This window comes from Varanus komodoensis, unplaced genomic scaffold, assembly GCF_004798865.1.
Source record: "Varanus komodoensis strain SLA01 unplaced genomic scaffold, ASM479886v1 scaffold48, whole genome shotgun sequence".
NCBI lineage: Eukaryota > Metazoa > Chordata > Lepidosauria > Squamata > Varanidae > Varanus > Varanus komodoensis.
Window position 1 is genome coordinate 590,928 of NW_025336059.1, and position 16,736 is coordinate 607,663.

Here is a 16,736-nt window from a genome sequence, read left to right on the forward strand (position 1 = left end):
CTGGGCTAAAACTTGGGTGTTGAACCTTTTTTAGCCGAGGTTCAATTTCAGAGACGTTGGGGGCTGTGCACCAGCGAGGGCAAAAAGGCAGTCGAAATACCAGCATATTCTGACTTAAATCTTGTACTGCTACTAACTGAACCTTAGGAGAGGCACTTCAGCTTTTTTAAGGAGGGAAAAAAATCCAAATACCAGGGAGAAAACCTAACGGGCCATCTCAGAGACTCATGAGGACTGGAATCATTTTTGGTCCCGAGTCGAGGGCTCCAAACACACCAGGAATAGCAAGTTATAATGTGGGAAGAGATTGCTTTTAGTAACGGTGAACACAGATGCTTTAAGCTTGCTCACGGTCATGCTAAGATCTTGATTCATTTTTTGCTCACGCTTGCCGTGAACAGTTCCCCTGATTCTTATCCACTTATTTATTTATCAGACTCACATTATGAGAAGTGCTCATAAAACCCATTGCGTTGTGATGGGAAGGATTTGGAAATGGCATCATCTGATAACAAATATCAACAATTGCATTAGATGGGTTTAATTGCCAGCATGTATCTATGGCAACAGAATGAAAAAGCCTGACCTTTGTCTTCATCTGCTCCTCCATCCTCTTTTTTTCCCAGGAGGTGGGAAATGGATTCAAGGCTGTTAATGGAAAACGTCTTCCAGATCGCCGTTTGATTGCCCGACAACTTGCGGATTAAAGAGAAGCAGACACAATCTACAACCAGCAAAAAAAGGAAAATTGGACTTTGGAAACAATTAGGTGGAATATTTTCCATATCTCTTTTGGAGAATTTTGCACGGGGGGACCCTTAATGCATGACTGCCGAGGAGAAGGGGGAGAGGTTCAGGTTAATAGGATTCATCTTGAAGAATGAATGAATGCCAGACAGAAGGGGACAGACTATTTAAAGAGGTTTTCTTCCAAGCAGGAAGGATTGCAGCCTTGACTCCTCTAAGAGATACGATCCAGTTCCTGGGTTTGACACTGAAACCCTCTGCACCTCGTACTGGAAAAGTCGGGTAGGAATTTTTTGGTGGTGAGAGAAAGCACTCTGCGGATTCTCAGAGTTCCTTTCCTCTCACTTCCCAAGTCCAAGAATGGATGTTTGGTGGCCAAGTGCCCTGCTTGACAAAGGTCAGTCCTCTCTTTGAAAGTCTGTCAAGAAACAGACTTCTTTTGAAGGGCTGCTCACCCGAAGCCAGGTTTAAAGATAAATGTAATGCAACAATAATAAAGAACCCTAGAAAGCTGCTGACAGAGGAGGCTGTCAGTGGGACTTATCCACTGTGGCTTTTATTATAGATTCTCTGTGGAGTACCATGGATAGCTCCTATAAAAGCAAAGAATAAAAGCCTCAGTGGACAAAGAGCCCCGTAGCCCCCCAAGTCTCCCCCAACAATTGAGACGTATGCCTTCTATTGACCCAGTTTGTACAATACCTCAAACTGGAGTGTGGGTTGAGAATGAGTTAGCTATCACTGGATTGTGCTAACAAACCATGGTTTGCTTAACCACATTCTGCAAGAGAGGAATGGAATGTATTGAGCTACATGAACTACAGGGGCTTCTGGCCACCCCTCCAGGCCTCTCCCATGGCAGGATTTGAAATCGACTGAGGGGGCATCCACTTTACGCCAGTTTCTCAGACCCAGTGCCCTCCAGATGTATTGGCTACAACCTCCATCATCCCCAGCCACCTGGTAGGGAACAATGCATGCTGTAGTTTTTGACATCCACAGGGCAGGGGGCCAGCATGGCAAATGCTGCGCAGGGGCTGATGGGACCTGCAATCAAAATATGTCTACGGGTCAGGGAGAATGGAAGTGCTGGCCGGGGATGATCGGACTTGTAGTCAGGCAGCTCCGAAGGACGATGAGCTGGGGAAGCTGCACCAACCGAGGCCTCGCGCTGCCTTTCTAGGACGTGATGGTTTTTAAATTATCTTTTAAAAGGATGGTGCTAAATACCGGGGGGGGGGGCGCGGCTGCCGGAGAGGAGGATGGCCACGGATTGAGACGCGCGGGCCTGCGGCGCCGCCGGCCTAGCGCTCCGCCCGCCCCAAGGTCACACGTTCAGCGCCCGTTGCTAAGGCCCTCCCTCGGTTACCCTTAACAACGGGAGCGCGGCTGGAGCGGCGGAAGCGGAAGTCCCGCCCATTCCCCTCCGCCTCCTCTGCCTGAGCTCTCGCGAGAGCTGCCCGGCTGAGGCAGAGGCGGCGGCGCCTCTCGCGAGACAGCGTGCCTGCCTGGGCGGGCGCGCGGCTTGAGTGGCAGGCGCGCGGAGGAGCAGGGGTGGCGGCGGCGGCGGCCAAGATGGCGTCGGAGAGCGAGCTGGGTCGGAAGTGGGACCGGTGTTTGGCCGACTCCGCCGTCAAGCTGGGTAAGGGCGGGAGGGGCCTGCAACACGGGGGGGGGGGCAGGGCACGGGGGAGGGGGCAGTGTCACGGCGCGGGACCAGTCCATCGGGGAGGGGGCCTGTGTCATGGAGGGCGAGGGTGAATGACCCTTCGTGCCATGGGGAGGGTAAAGGGCGGAAGGTCCCCGCATCATGGAGGGAGCTAGTGCACGGGGGCGGAGCTTGTGTCATGGAGGAGCGGGAATAAATAGGGGAGGGGGGCTGTGTCCTGGGGGGATCGAGCCCATGGGAGGAGGGAAAGCGGGGTAGTAAATGGGGAAGGGACCTGTGCCCCGGAGTAGGAGGTTGGTTGATGGGCCTGTGACACAGAGGGGGTAAATAAATGGGGAGGGGGACCTATCATGAAGAACAAGAGTCCTCTTCGCATCTTTGAGTGCTCATTTCCAGGTTGGTTGCATTTGCGGCAGCCAGCTGTGTTAGTATTGCTCTTGTTATTTATTTCAGTTCTATGGTGCCTAACAGCTGAAATTCTCTGGACAGTTTACCACAGTACATAAATGCAATGCAATAACATTCAATCATACTCTAAAAACATGCAGTGGAAAATGATCCTATCAAACAAATCCGCCTGAAATTTGTAATGCCTTGAAGCCCGTGAATAACCAAGCATATCTTAGTGTAAAGGGCCGTCTTAACCTAACTTGGATAAGATGACAAGGTTGGTGTCAGGCAGGCCACAGTGGGGAGGTCATTCCACAGACGGGGTGCCACCACAGAGAAAGCCCTCCCTCATGTTGCTGCCTTCCGAGGGAGGAGTTGGCGCTTGGAGGAAGGCCCAGGATGTTGAGTGTAGTACAGAGGTAGATTGCATTTGGGAAGGATGTGATCCAAAACTGTGAAAGGCTTTATAGGTTAAAACCAGCACCTTAAAATTGGGAACAAAGGCATACAGGCAGCCAATGCAAGTGAGTCAGGACTGGGTTGCTGTGTTCGCACTTATAGTTAGTTCCCAGTTAACTGCAGCATTCTGCATGAGCTACCGTCAATCTTCAACTGGCATGCTTCCTTGGCTTGAGCATTACTGGAATGAAGAGCTAGAGAGCCTCAGTTCTGCCCCCTTTCCAGACTAGGCGAATGGCTGCCACACAATGCAGCTTGAATGCACAGAGTGTCATAGAGTGAGGCCTGCTGTGAGCTGCCAGGTGCTTTGATACATACACCTTCGAGAGGAAAGTTGCACAAGGCTTTCCCAGCATCTTATGTCTGATGTCAGCTGCAAATGTGAGACTTTTGTCTGCAGCCAATTCCCCCTTTCCCACACAGAGGAAAGTGCTTTTAAGTTTCATGTTATAAAACTTGTTTACCTGTGATAGGTAGTGTTGAAAAAGAAAAAAAAAGAAAAAAATAAGCATGACTCATTTTGAATTGCAAATAGGTGAATATCTGATTTGTGCTTGATGCTGCAATTTTAATTTCTGGCGTCTTCTGTGCAGGTAATAATTTGGTCTTAAATGAACGGGAGGGCAGGTGGCAAAATGGACTGCGTGAGAACTTGATATGTAAGCAGGATTGAGGCGATGATAAGATTTCTGGCCGATAGCAGCATAAGATGAGACCAAGAAGAGTCCGTCTAATTATGTATCCTGCAGTGGGAAGCTAGATGCTGCCAGGAAATTTGCAGAAAAGGCTCAGAAGGGATCATGCTGGTGAACTGTTTCTGAAACAGAGGACCAGTTGAGCTCCCAGATAATGGCTATTGATTGACCCATCTTTCATGAACTGATGTAATCATGTATTCAGCCAGACATAACCACTGTGGTACTATTTCTTCAGGGGTCTGTTTTGCACACGATTTGAAGCTGCAGCATGCTTTGTCAGAATCTGACTTGCTGTGCCCGGTCCCAGCCGCACAAAGAGACCACGGTTGATATTTGCCACAAGCAGAGGAGCCCAGCAAAAGCTGCCTGAAAGGGAAACTGCTCTGAAAGCTGGCAAAATGGGTTGGAGAAAAATAATGCTGGAAACCGGGTAAACGAGCTCTAGTTTCCTCGCTTGTCTGCAAGACAAATTCACAACTAAAGCAGCAAACCATGGTGAGCATCGGCCACAGTTTAGCATTATGTGTGAATGAAGTCTGTGTTTGCAGTGCAGGGTTTCAAGCAGGTTCCATGACAGGTGTAAGGCTGCAAGATTGTGAGTTTCACACAGTTCCTCATCTCGGCATAGAAGCTGCTTGGGGGCAGCCGCCAGTGGCAAAAGGTTCCCCTGCATGCAGACATGGACCTTGGCAAGTGGTCCTGCTTTGCCTGGCAGGTGGCAGGTTCCGTTCCTAGCGCCTCCGTTCGAAAGGGTCATGTAGCTGTTGGTGGAGGAGACCGTTTAGTTCAGCATAGAATCCACAGGTGGGCAGAAAACAGGCTTCCAGGTGCTTTGGACTACAACTCCCAGTCTCAGCATTCCGAGCCATCGGCCATGGTGGCAAGGGCTTCTCGGAGCTGAAGTCCAAGAACATCTGGAGATCGCTTGTCCCAGATCTGCTGCAAAAGGTTGATGACAGAGCCTGTAATACCCTCAATGACGAATGGACAAAGTGACTATTCTATGCATGCACTCCTACAAAAAATGAAAAGGCAACCTCTGCCTTGCCTTGCAGGTGCAATTCAGTGCCGTATTTTTCGCTCTATAAGGCGCACCTAGTTTTTAGAGGAGGGATCCATGGAAAGCTTCCTGATAATCACAGGCACATTCCCCATCACGTCCCCATGGGCTTCGTTAAAAGACGGGTTGCCATTTGAAAACACACGCCGACCTGGGATGAACAGCTCTCACCTGCGCCGGGGGGGGGGGGGGGCGGAGCAGGGCGCGCCGAGCACGTGCCGGCAGTGGTCTTCCGGGCGGCGTGCCAGTGGTGGCGGCAGGTCTTCCCGGGCGGTGGGGGTGTGCAGTCCGTCTCTCCGTGTGGCCGGTGGGTTAAAGCCCACGGCTCCTCCTCCTCCGCATGCCTCCCCCTGAGCGGCACAGCTCTCACCTGCGCCGGACGGGGGGTGCGGAGCAGGGTGCGCCGAGCACGTGCTGGCCAGGTGGTGCTATGTGGTGCAGGCAGGCCGGCAGCGTCCCGGGCGTCAAGCACACACACATTCGCTCTATAAGACGCACAGACGTTTCCCCTTAATTTTGAGGGGGGGGGAGTGTGTCTTATAGAGTGAAAAATACAGTATGTTACATAAAAAGTAATTAGGAATCCAGAAAATTAAAGGAATGATACTGTAACTGATAACTATGGGGATGATACAAAGTGAGTTCACAATATTGGGTAATTGTTATCAAAATGTAATTGGCAAAGCAGTTTGGATAATATCCAAAGAGAAAATGCTCAATTATAACTCGTCACTAAAGATCAAAAGGGTTGCGTGAGAGATAGAAAGATAAGAAACTATTATTCAAGGTCAAAGGGAACGTTAAACATTTTTGCTGATCCATTAATAAACAAAATTGTTATGTATGATGCAAACATTTAAAAAAAAAACCAATATATCACTGTCTAGAAAATCTCATGCACTTAAATTTAATTAGTCAGCTTTGAGTAAGAAGTCACTTTGCTAAAGGCATAAATCAAAATTAATTGTTTCTTACTTGAAAAGTGTGTGTTCAAGCTTTTGTATGTTTGAGCTATGTGATAATGAAGGATTCTTTTAGCAGGTTAGATTCTGAGCCTAGAATTATGGAACTAGAATTAATATGGGCATATAGGCTGGCAGTAATTTAGAAATTCTACAAATATGGTCTGATTTGGGAGTCAGGTAGTTAACTTTGATAATGAAGCTGCTTGGCTGTGACCGTGCCAAGCAAAATGGGCCCAACATTTCTCTCTTCTGATTAGGGGAACTGCTTAGGAAATACAGCGTAGGATACCCTGTTCCTTGCAATTTAATAGGGGATCTGTTTTTTATCAGTAAAAGAAAGAAGTGGATTCAGGGAATCCCGTACCGTGATCGCTGCAAGTGTTAGACTCGGATTGCATTCACCAAGCGAAGAGGTGTACGCTTTGTTTAGAAGTGCTTTTGTCTGCAGTAGGAAGCTAAGAGGCTCTCCCCGATCCGCTGCCCACCCCATGCTGGCTGGGGAGCCCTACCAGTTGGTGTGCAACAGCTCTGGATTGTGTCCCTGCCAGGGAAAACTGCCCTGCGGGCTCAGCCCATCCACATGTAAACTGGGCCAGCGGATCCCTCATGGGGGAGCGCAGGCTTGCTGTTGGGAGACCAGCGCAGCCCTTCTTCCGAGGATCAGCCTCCCTTTTTGCACCACTCAGCGTCGGACACACTTTTCCCAGCGGGGGCCCTGCCCAAGATCCTCGGTGGGGGTTTCTCTCCACCTGCTACTTGGGCACAGGCTTTTGGGCCGGTGTGCTAGGAGGAGTCATGCCGCTCCTTTTGAAGGGCTCGGGAATTAATTCATTTGTGCACGCAGCCAGGGCCGCAGTTGCAGAGGTGAGCACGCAAGCAGAGCCGCCGCGCTGGCGATGGCAGGGCATTTCGCCTGGGGCTCAGTCATGGCCTGGGAAAGCAGGAATCTGTGTCTTTCAGACCTGTGAGTCTAAACTGTTGTGGAACTGACCCGTCCCTTAGAGGAGCAACCATTATGCAGCCCCAAGAAAGAGAGATGGAAGTTAAGGCCCCAAACCCACCAAGTTTCAGAAGGTGTAATCCTTCTGTTACAAGGATCAAGACAGTTATCTTACCCTGTGTGTTTATTTAAACACACAGACTTGCTAACTGGCTTGCCAAAAGGTCATGAAAATTACAAATGCAAGGATAAAGTCAAAACAGTGATCATTGTTTGTGTCACTGCCGTGCCAGAGTCTCCAAGAGACCCAGTCAACTTGCCCCTTCCCACACACACGGTCTGGCGGCTTTCCAGCTTTTAAGCAGTTCCTTTCCCGCCACCCCCCAGCCTTCCTTTCCTAGGGCTTTGTCATCAGCAGTCAGAGTGTCAAGCTGAGAAAGATTCGCCTTTCTTAAAGGAAAAATCCTGCTTTAAAAGCCCAAGTCCACTACGGTGTATTAAAAGCTCTAGAGATCGGATAGTCTAGTCTTATATGTGTTGCTCCCCAAATGTTGATAGAATTGGTGTCAGGTGACCTTCGCAGGAGGAGTCCTAATATTGGGGTGCAACTTCAGACCAGGCCTTGCCTTCATCCGCAGCAGGGCAACTCTGAAAAGTTTGGGCTGCTGGCCTCAACTGATGGACAGGTTCCTCTGTGCCCATCAGACAGCACCCATGTTGCACAGTGCAGGAGTTGACTGTTGCGGCCCTGGATCTTCCTCCACCCTCCGATTTCCCACCCAGCCAGCTTGGCTGCATTGGGGCAGGCTGTCCCGGGCGTGACATCCCATTTCTGGAAGGTGGGCTTTCCGTGTGCGCAAGAGTAGTTCCACTCAGCTCTCACAAAAGGAGGTACAAGTTGAAACAACTTGTCTCTCATTGTTCCCTATAAGCATTGACAAGCCAAACCAGCCTGAGAGCCCTCTTTGAAATCGCCTGAACAATGCATTTGGAGATAATGTAAGTGAAGGAAATGGTTTAATCGCTTTAATCCGCCTGTCACTGGGAAAGCAACTGGAGGGTGAGTGTCGTGTTTCTTGGCATCCGTTTCAGAGGGCTCCGCCACAGTGCCTGCTCCTTTGGAAGCGGAGCCGCTTTGTGAAGATGCGCCTGAACATGACCAGGCGACGGCTTCCCTGCTCAAAAATTGCCTGCTGCTCCTTGAAAGAAAGCTAATACTTCTTCGCCTCTAATCCTTAGTTTGTTTTGACATCTGAAAGTAAAATGTGTATAGCTATTTTTTTTTAAATGTTCTAATTATAAGGGTGGAAAAAAACAATTTGGCGTTAGATGTTAGTTTCCTGGAGCTTATAGTTTCAGGTAGGAAAGTTGAATTTCATTAGTCTTGCAGCTAAGAGCTCCTATGGGGACTTTATTTTTTGTTCGTTCATCAGATTTCTATATTGCACAACTGGCAAATGCCTACAAGGCAATATGCCAGCATAAAACAAAAGAGCCACCCGTACCCAAAATGCAAGCAAAGTTGTCCCTAGAATGAATGAACCTGGTTTAAAACCTTTCAAACGTTAAGAGTATTGCTATCTGATTTTGAATTCCACACCTTCATCCTTAAGGTGTGTGATTTTTTTCCCCATTCAGGAGATTGGGGGGGCTGGTTTCCGTGTGCCCCCCCCCATGTCTCCAAGCGTTTGTTGACATTTAGAAGCAAAACTAGTCTCTTTTTCTTCCTTATCCAATTGTAGGTGGATGGGGAAGGAATTTGGGAGATGTCTTCTGCATCTGCTCAGCTAATGAGCTCAGGGGGGGCTTTTGGGGTGGGGGCTGCTGTCTGGCTCTGACTTCCCTACAGCTGCAGTGTGAGGGTCTGCTGCCTGGGGAGAAGAAAGCTTTTGAGGACTGGTTTTGTGGGCTATGAAACAATACTAGGAGTTGCTTTGAAGTTTTAGAATGGATCAGAGAGAGTCTGGGAAAAGGAGAGCTGGCTTCCGCCACCCTCTCCTCGCTTCCATACTCCATCTGCCACTGAAAGCTGGACAGGGAAGGGAGCTGACGGGAAGAAACCATGGGGCTGGAGGAGAGCTTGGCGAATACACCAGGCCAACAGAAAGTCGGCCAAGGGGGTCCTCGGCCAGATCAAACGAGAGCTTTCCCCAGAAGCACAAATGGCACCCTTGAGACTGTGATACCTTGGCACTTCAGGAGAAGACCAGGCTCCCTGGAGGAGACAATCATGCCAGGGAAAGTTGCAGGCAGAAGAAGACAAGGAAGACCAGCTACGGGATGGGTTGACTCCACCTGGGAAGATGCAGTCTGGAGCTTAGAAGCACTGTCCTGGATCGCACACGTTGGAGGCCTTTCATGCGTAAGGTGGTCAAAAGTCGGAGGCACCTTGGCAGTGTTTAACAGCAACTTTTTGGCAGAGAGGGGCTGCTGCCCCTCCACCATTGCAAAGCACTGGCCTCCAGAGCCGCCATTTTGAAGCCTATGGGTCAACATTAGCTGATATGGATAAAACCATGTCCTGCCTGCCTGCCTGCCTGCCTGGGTTCAGTGTGCATTGATGATGAGCAGAAAAGGAGATGCGGTTTAGTTGAGGCCTTAGATAGTTCAAAAGATGCGGGCAGAGATGGAAGCGAAGCACAAGCAGGGCCCCGCTGGGCGTGGGGTAGGCGTGGGCTGGCGGGGCAGAGGTGACACAGCAGGAGCAAGTCTCCCAAGCAGCCGTCCCAGTGGACGCGGCTTGAAATTCCCTGTGCCAGGTCAGAAACCGTTTGTTTCATAAACGCGGAGTAGATGGAGCATGGCTGCTGGAGCCCTTCTCGCCCGAGGCAGCTCTTGGGATCGCCTTGTGTTCCAGCGGCGAGCAGGACCGAAGGCAACGTGGGTGCACAGGCCCCAAAGCACCAAGGGGTTTGAGCTCGCAGCCCCTGCCAGTCGGTGAGCTTAAAGGGGAGCCTTTCAACTTTTTCAAAGGGGGAAAACTGGCGGGGGGAACCATATAGACAAAAAGTGCTCATGGGACAGAATGTGGGTCCAGAGGGAGGGGCCCGGCCCTCTGGGGTGCTCTGGAGGGAGGACATTTAATTCTGAGTCCGAGTCGAACTGCCTGTCCGCCCAAGGAGCTCACTTCCCGCTCTTCTCCTGAGGGGTCCTGCAGTGGTTTGCCAGGTGCAGACCAGGTACTGTGAGGTGGCTTGGTCCGGGGGACCCCGTTTCCTCCTCGCTGCAGCATCGCAGAGGAAAGCCCCTTTCCCCAAACACCCCCATTGCTCTTGAGCCCCTCCTGGCGAGGGTGGGGGGAAGCCCAAAGGACCCGGCTCTGCACAATCCTTCGCTTGTATTCCCTGCCCATTTGTTTTCCTTGCAAGGGAGACCTTTCATGTTTTATTGTTATGGAGTTAAAGGCTGGCCCTGGAGGTGCCGCTCTTTAGTGGAAACAGCTGCCGCCGTCGGTGTCCCTCGGTCAGGTGGGAGGCCTTCTCCCGAGCGAGGCGCTGCCCTCTTAAAAAGAAATGGGGCGTGCCAGGCCCAGGGCCTGAAAAAGCCACTGGCTGGCTTAGCTCTTCTGTCTCTTTGCTTTTCGGCTTGGTTTAGCGGGGGCCTTGGCCGCTCGCCACTCCACCCCTTGCAGTGTCCGTACCACGAGACCCTTCTGTTCCCGGAGGGCTTGGGCAGGAGGACTAGAGCCTGGCATGCCTTTGGTTCCCAGGACAGATTGGCTCAGCCGTCTGGTTGCCTCCTTGCTGACACCGAGGAGGTGACCACAGAACCGCAGTGCTTCCTGGTGTGATGAAGAATTATCCACAGTAACAGTTTCCTAAACCAGGTGGTGGGCGGGGGGGGGGGGGATGTCTTTGTAGTTGCTTAACGCCTCTTTATTTCTTCTTTAAACAAGTTGGGGATTGTGTGTATGATCCCAGGCCAAAGCTAGACGAGAAAGAAGAGGCTATTTAACCAGGGGCGGAGGGAAAATGTTTGTCACTTTTCCTCCTCTGTGATCTTGATGGCTTTATGGTCTATTATGTACCACCGGCACCTGGCATTCGCGCTTGCCCTTTCCGTTCGCGGTTCTCCGTGCTGTCATGGAAAGCTGGATGAACCAGCCTTCAGAATTTGTGAAAAGGAGCAAGCCGCACCAACTCAACCGGCCTGCGGTCTCCTGCCAACATAAATTTATTGGTGGCACATCAATAACCTGAACGTAGGAAACTCCGGACAGTTCCCAGCACTGCCCGGCCTCGTGTGTGCAGCAGGGCACCCTCAGAAGACCCTCGGGAGCAGAGAAGTCCCATTCCAGGAAAAGGCACTTCCAGAATTACTGTCAGAAGTGCCACTTTCTGCTAATGCAAGAAGTGGGCTGTGTAAGCGCAGCAGAAGTGCGATACCAAGACTGGATAGTGCCCAACAAGCATTTCTGAATTCCGGGAACTTCCTTTTGCTCAGCTTGAGAGAAAGCTGGCTCGCCACAGATGAGTAGGCGAGGGGCTCTGAAGGCTGGGGTGGACTTGCCTGGCAAAACCAGTTTTGGCCTCTTTGATTAGAAGCATTCGTTGGCTTGTTTAAGCGCTGCTGCCCACCATCTTTGTTAGCCCGGCAAAACAACCCATGGTTTAACCAGCAAAGCATGCACAGCCCAACAGACCTTGGCTTCTTTACCTTGATTGTTGCTGGTTAATAATCTAAGGTTTGTAAACCACAACACGGCTCCGTTCAGACACCTCAGCTACCCAGAATGTAGTGACTCGTGGGTTAGCGTTATATGCAGAACAGGGCAAAGACTTTCTCAATGTGTAGCAAGACGTGGAGCCTCCAGGCTGAAGTGCAGAACAAGGGGCTCACCTGGCATCGGAAGGAGCAGGCACCAGTCAAGCCCCTCAGCTTTGAGCAGGGGCTTTAGGGCTAATGCTGGTAAATAGGCTCTACCCTGGAAACAAACTGGTGCCCAGCAAAGGAGTCCTTCAGGGGTATGTTCTACATGGCCCGCCTGAAACGGAAACAGTGGTCCCGTGTCCTGGAGGAGAGCAGAGTGTTCCCCCCATCTCTGCCGTGGCACCAAATGGCCACTCTGGAAGAATGCGGGTGGGGGGCTTGGGCCCCTCCAGCGTGCTCCGAGCTCTCTGGCTGCCCTTCCCTGGGCAGCAGCCGGGTGGTTAATTTCTCCCGACAGGATGGAAAGTGTGGTAACGGAAGCAACTGATTTCAGGATGGTGCGAGCGTGATTCATGACCCATTTTCCTTGTAAATAATTTCTCGTTGATTAGCTAACTTGTTTGGCTTGGCAGCGGCGGCAGAGAAACTGTCCGCGGGCAGGAAGTATAAAGCTGGACTGTAGCATGCTTTGCTGAGCCAAATGCCCAGTGCTCGCTCGCTCGCCCCATTTTTTTACTCCTGGATTGCATTTGTGGTGGGTTTCTTTGGTGGGCAGGCCGGTTTGGTTTTAAGGAGCATAAATGCCCTCAGCCGCTTCTCCCCCCTGCACAAGCTGGGACCGACTTTTCTGCCTGGAGGCTGCGGTAGGAGAATGGGAGAGGAGGGAGGCCCTGGCCATGGGTGATGCTCGGTCACGACTCGTGCCAGCCCCTTGTCAGCATAGAAATCCTTTGTTGACGGAACCGTGTGTGCCAGCAACCTTTCCACTGTCAAACCAGGTTTAAGAATCGGCAGCTAGCATATGGAGTCCAATTTGGCAATTTGGCACCACTGCCTTCTCCTCGACCGACATGCCAGGCCTCCAAGACTTGTTCCTGGGGGTCCGGTATGGACCTCTATCCCAGTGGGTGTCTACCCAGAGCAGAACCTTCCTAGTGGCGGCCCCCTCCCTGTGCAGCTCCCTGCCTTTGGAGGCCAGGCAGCTCCAACATTGTTTTGTTTTCAGTGTCTCTGGAGACACTTTTATTTCAGGAAGCCTTCTCGATTGTGTATTTAACAGGTTTCATGGCTTTATCTGCTTTTTCTTTTATTGTTCACTCCCTCATCATCTCCCCCTCAGAATATGGTAGATGAAACTGGCAAGCAAGCAAATCTGCTGATTGAAAGGTAGTTCTTCCTCAGCCTGCTCTCATCCAGGCCATGCTGGGTTGTGGCTGATGGGCCTTCTAGTCCAGCAAATCTGCATGGCACCAGATTTGGGGGGGGGGGCATTGGTCAGGTAGAGCCCCTGCTTTACACGCAGACTGCCCCAGGTTTATCCAGGTCAGAGCTAGGAAAGAATGCCACCTGACAACCTGCAGAGGTTTTCCTGCCCATCTGCACTGCAAAGTCTCATCTAGGTAGACCATGCTGTCTAGGGGTCCCTGTGCTCTTTTGGAGACAGCAGAGCTAAATCTTATTAAAGCCTTTCATGTGTATAATCTGTCTTCCAAATCCGTTTCCACCTACCTTCTGGCGTGGCCTTCCCTTAATCCTTTTGGTAGGGTCCCGTAGGCAGGTGAGTTTGAATCTGTCCTGTCGTCCATTCCATACGTTGTTCAGTTTGGGATTCTTTTTGAGCATCTGCCTGAAATCACGCAACTCATGCATTCCTGCGGAAGCCCAAATCTAGGAAAACTGAAGCATCAACGCTTCTCTGATCCATTATTCCGTCCAGATCTTCCTCTCAGCCTCGTGGAAGGCAGGGGCTCTGAGACAGGGGTGGGACAGAGGTGGCTCTCCAGGTGTTTTGGACTTCAGCTCCCAGAAGCTCCTGCCGGGCTGGCCAGTGATGACGAGGCTGTCGGGAAAAAGGTCGTCTGCAAGAGAACCCGAATTGTAGTTCATGCGTTGCATCTGTTTTTGAGAAAACACCTTGAGGTGTTCCCTTGGACACAGGTTCACTCTTGAGTTCACCAAAGGAACTACTCGATCGCCAGGGCTCAATTTCAGAACTCCTGGGATAAGAGAGTGCTCGAGAGCATGGGCAGAGAGCACCGGCCCTGCGGTTGAAAGACAGCAGCCAAGCGAGCCTGAGCCACGCAGGCCGGTGGCTTTTTCAGGCCCTGGGCCTGGCATGCCCCATTCCCTTTGAAGAGGGCAGCGCCTCGCTCGGGAGAAGGCCTCCCACCCAACCGAGGGACACCGCCGGCGGCAGCTGTTTCCACTAAAGAGCGGCACCTCCTGGGCCAGCCTTTAACTTCATAACAATAAAACATGAAAGGTCTCACTTACAAGGAAAACAAACCGAGGGGAATAAAAACGATGGGTCTCACGGAGCCAGTCTGCCTTGGCTCCCCCCGCACCATGGGCTCTGGAGGAGGCCGGGGGGGCGTCAGGGAGGGCAGATCTCCCTCCTCTTGGCACGTCTCTGGCCACGCCGGCAGAGAGGGAACGGGTCTCCTGTCAGCCCAGGGCTCGCACGGGCCCAGCAGGCGGCTTTCAGAGCCCTCCGGTTCCCTGGGACGCCTTCTGAAGGCTTCAAGGATGCCTCGGCCAGGTGAGGTGCGGGGCACGGGCAGGGGCCGCTGCTCGGCGTATCGTGTCTCTGCGCCGGTCAGCGTCCAGCTCGGGACCCTGGGCAGCGAGACGAGGCAAGCCCCCGAGAGCACGGTGCACATGCCGAAGCGCCCTGGAGAGCCGGGTCGGGTCGGGCGCGGGGTCTGTGCGCACTCAGCGGCCAACCAGGTGCGGCATCTGGGCACGGGAGGAAGCGCCCCGCCACTTGGACCAGCGGCCTTTGCTCCCCCCCCCCTTCCTGGCCGCGTCCAGTCCCCCTTAAACCTGTGGCCGTCGCTCCATCTCGGGGAAGCGGATAGCATAGATCCACCCTGGGCTAGGTGAAGCCACGCTGCTTTTCCGCTGTCCCTGGTGTCCCCGACCCGCTTCGTGGGTTGGCTGCTCTGGGTCCGCGCGTGGATGGCAGAAGGAGCAGGCACCCCCCGCCCCCCCCCGGCTCGGATTCCAGAGCCAGCTTCATTCCGGACGCCTCCCTCACTTCTTTCCTGAGCTTAATGGTTCCAGGCACAGGACCTTTTTTTTCTTGACGCTGGAGCTGCTCCATCCGCTTGGTTGTTTCAGCTGCCGGTCTTGGCACGGGGCTAGCAGGATCTGGCTGCCTCGGGAAGCCCGTCTCTCACCTGCCTGCAGCAAGCACAGGACTCCGTTGCCGGCAGCGCCGGCCGAAAAGGTCTCGGGCAGCAGGCCAGGGCGGCAGCCCCTTTGCGAGAGGCCGGGGATGGCCCCCGGCTGCCCCTTCTCGCTCCCTGAAGCAGCCTTCCCCGCCTGGTGCCTCTCCCGGGGCTTGGACTTCAACCCCATCACCCAGGATTGGGGATACTGGGAGCTGGAATCCAACGCCCTGGGAAGACACCCAGCTGGAAAAGATACAAGCTTGAGCGTCGTGTGCGGTCCCTTTCCAAAAGAACCCTAAACGGATGTTCTCCAGGGAACTGAGCTTCGTGCTGGTGTTCTGCAAAGTGCCGTGGGAATTTCATCGAAGGAGAGGGGTGAGTTGCCCCTCAGGTGAGTTGCCCCGTTGCCGTCAGGGCAGGCGGCGGCTCTTACTGCTCCGTTTCTCTTGCAGGTGCTGGTTTTGGGCTGGGCATCGTCTTCTCGGTCATCTTCTTCAAAAGTAAGTGCCTTTGGGTGCCCTGGGGCTTGTGTTTGCACTGGGTGCACGTAGCGAGGGTTCCTGGCCGCGGGAACGCGCTTTGACCCACGTGCCTTCTCTTTCTCTCCTCTCCCCTCTCCCCCCCCTCCGCTCCAGGGAAGACGTGGCCCATCGCCTTCGGGTCAGGGATAGGCTTAGGAATGGCATACTCCAATTGCCAGCATGACTTCCGAGCCCCTTACCTCCTCCATGGACAATTTGTCAAGGTGAGTCTGCCTGCCTTGGGGCATTCCGGTCAAGAGCATCGCTTGTCCTGGAGCAGTCTTTCTCAGGAATGCCGTGGCAAATCCCCTGGCCAGGTGAGAGCCCTCCAGACGGCTTAACTCTGCAGCCTGTGACAGGCGCAGCCTGTCTGCTGGGACTGGCCTGGGTCTCCCCAACCACAGCCACGCCCCCCCTTCTAGGCACATGCAAAATCAGCCAGGCAAAGCCCCATCGCTTCCGGAGCAAGCCATAAAGCCGTTTTGGGAGAGCTGAAGCCCTCTTGCCTCCGTGGCTGCTTTAGTCTGGGTTTCCTGGGGAAAACATGCGTCTTGCGATACAGGAGAACATGCATCTTGTTTCGTCGCGGGAGGGAGAGAAGGGGAGTGTGGCGGACCTTCATTTAACAAAGCCACCTTACGCTTTCCGCAGGGACACTGGCCTGCTTTGCCGCCACCTCCAGGCGCTGGCAAATTCCATCAACGCCCCCAGATCATGTTGGCGTACAAAGCCAGCTCCCGCTGAGGGTCCAGAATTGCCCATTCTGATGGCCCAGCCAGAGAGGGGCAATTCTGCTTCCTACTTCTCCTCTGTGCTAGCGAAGTTGGGCTTTTGTCTGGCCACAAAACGCGGGCTCTGCGGTGCCTTTCCGCCAACTTCTGCCGGGGCAGTTGGGGCAGGTGCGGTGAGGACACGGGTCCCCGGGAACGTCTCAAGAGTGCAGAGAAACAGTGGCTTGTCCCTCCCTCCAGCAGGAGCAGTGATGTGGGCCCGAAGGACACCCCTGGGCCAGAGGAACGGAGGCGCCTCGGCGAGCACCCCTCAGGAAAACGGACGTGTCGCCCCGGCCCTGCGTCAGCCGTCTCTGGAAAGCTCGCCCCCGTTGCTCTTCAGTGGAGCGCCGTCACCGATGCCCGAAGCCAAATCTTTGTTTTGTATCCTCTGGCAACGGCAAAGAAGGTGCCGTACAGCAGAAAGGAAATAAAAATGACGAGAGAGACACGTGCACACAGAAGCGCCCCTCCA

At 53.0% G+C, this 16,736-nt stretch overlaps 1 protein-coding gene across 2 annotated transcripts; it reads left to right on the plus strand.

Moving 5' to 3' along the window:
- Positions 1-2,277: 2,277 nt before the first annotated feature.
- On the plus strand, positions 2,278-16,736 carry MICOS10 (mitochondrial contact site and cristae organizing system subunit 10). Of its 2 annotated transcripts, none has more exons than XM_044445458.1 (4): positions 2,278-2,389; positions 15,423-15,470; positions 15,606-15,715; positions 16,463-16,736. In XM_044445458.1, exons 1-4 carry the CDS (start codon positions 2,323-2,325, stop codon positions 16,472-16,474), a joined length of 237 nt encoding a protein of 78 aa, XP_044301393.1. In that variant the 5' UTR covers positions 2,278-2,322; the 3' UTR covers positions 16,475-16,736. The 2 variants fall into 2 exon arrangements, with proteins under 2 accessions (XP_044301393.1, XP_044301394.1); XM_044445459.1 differs by having other exon boundaries at positions 16,466-16,736.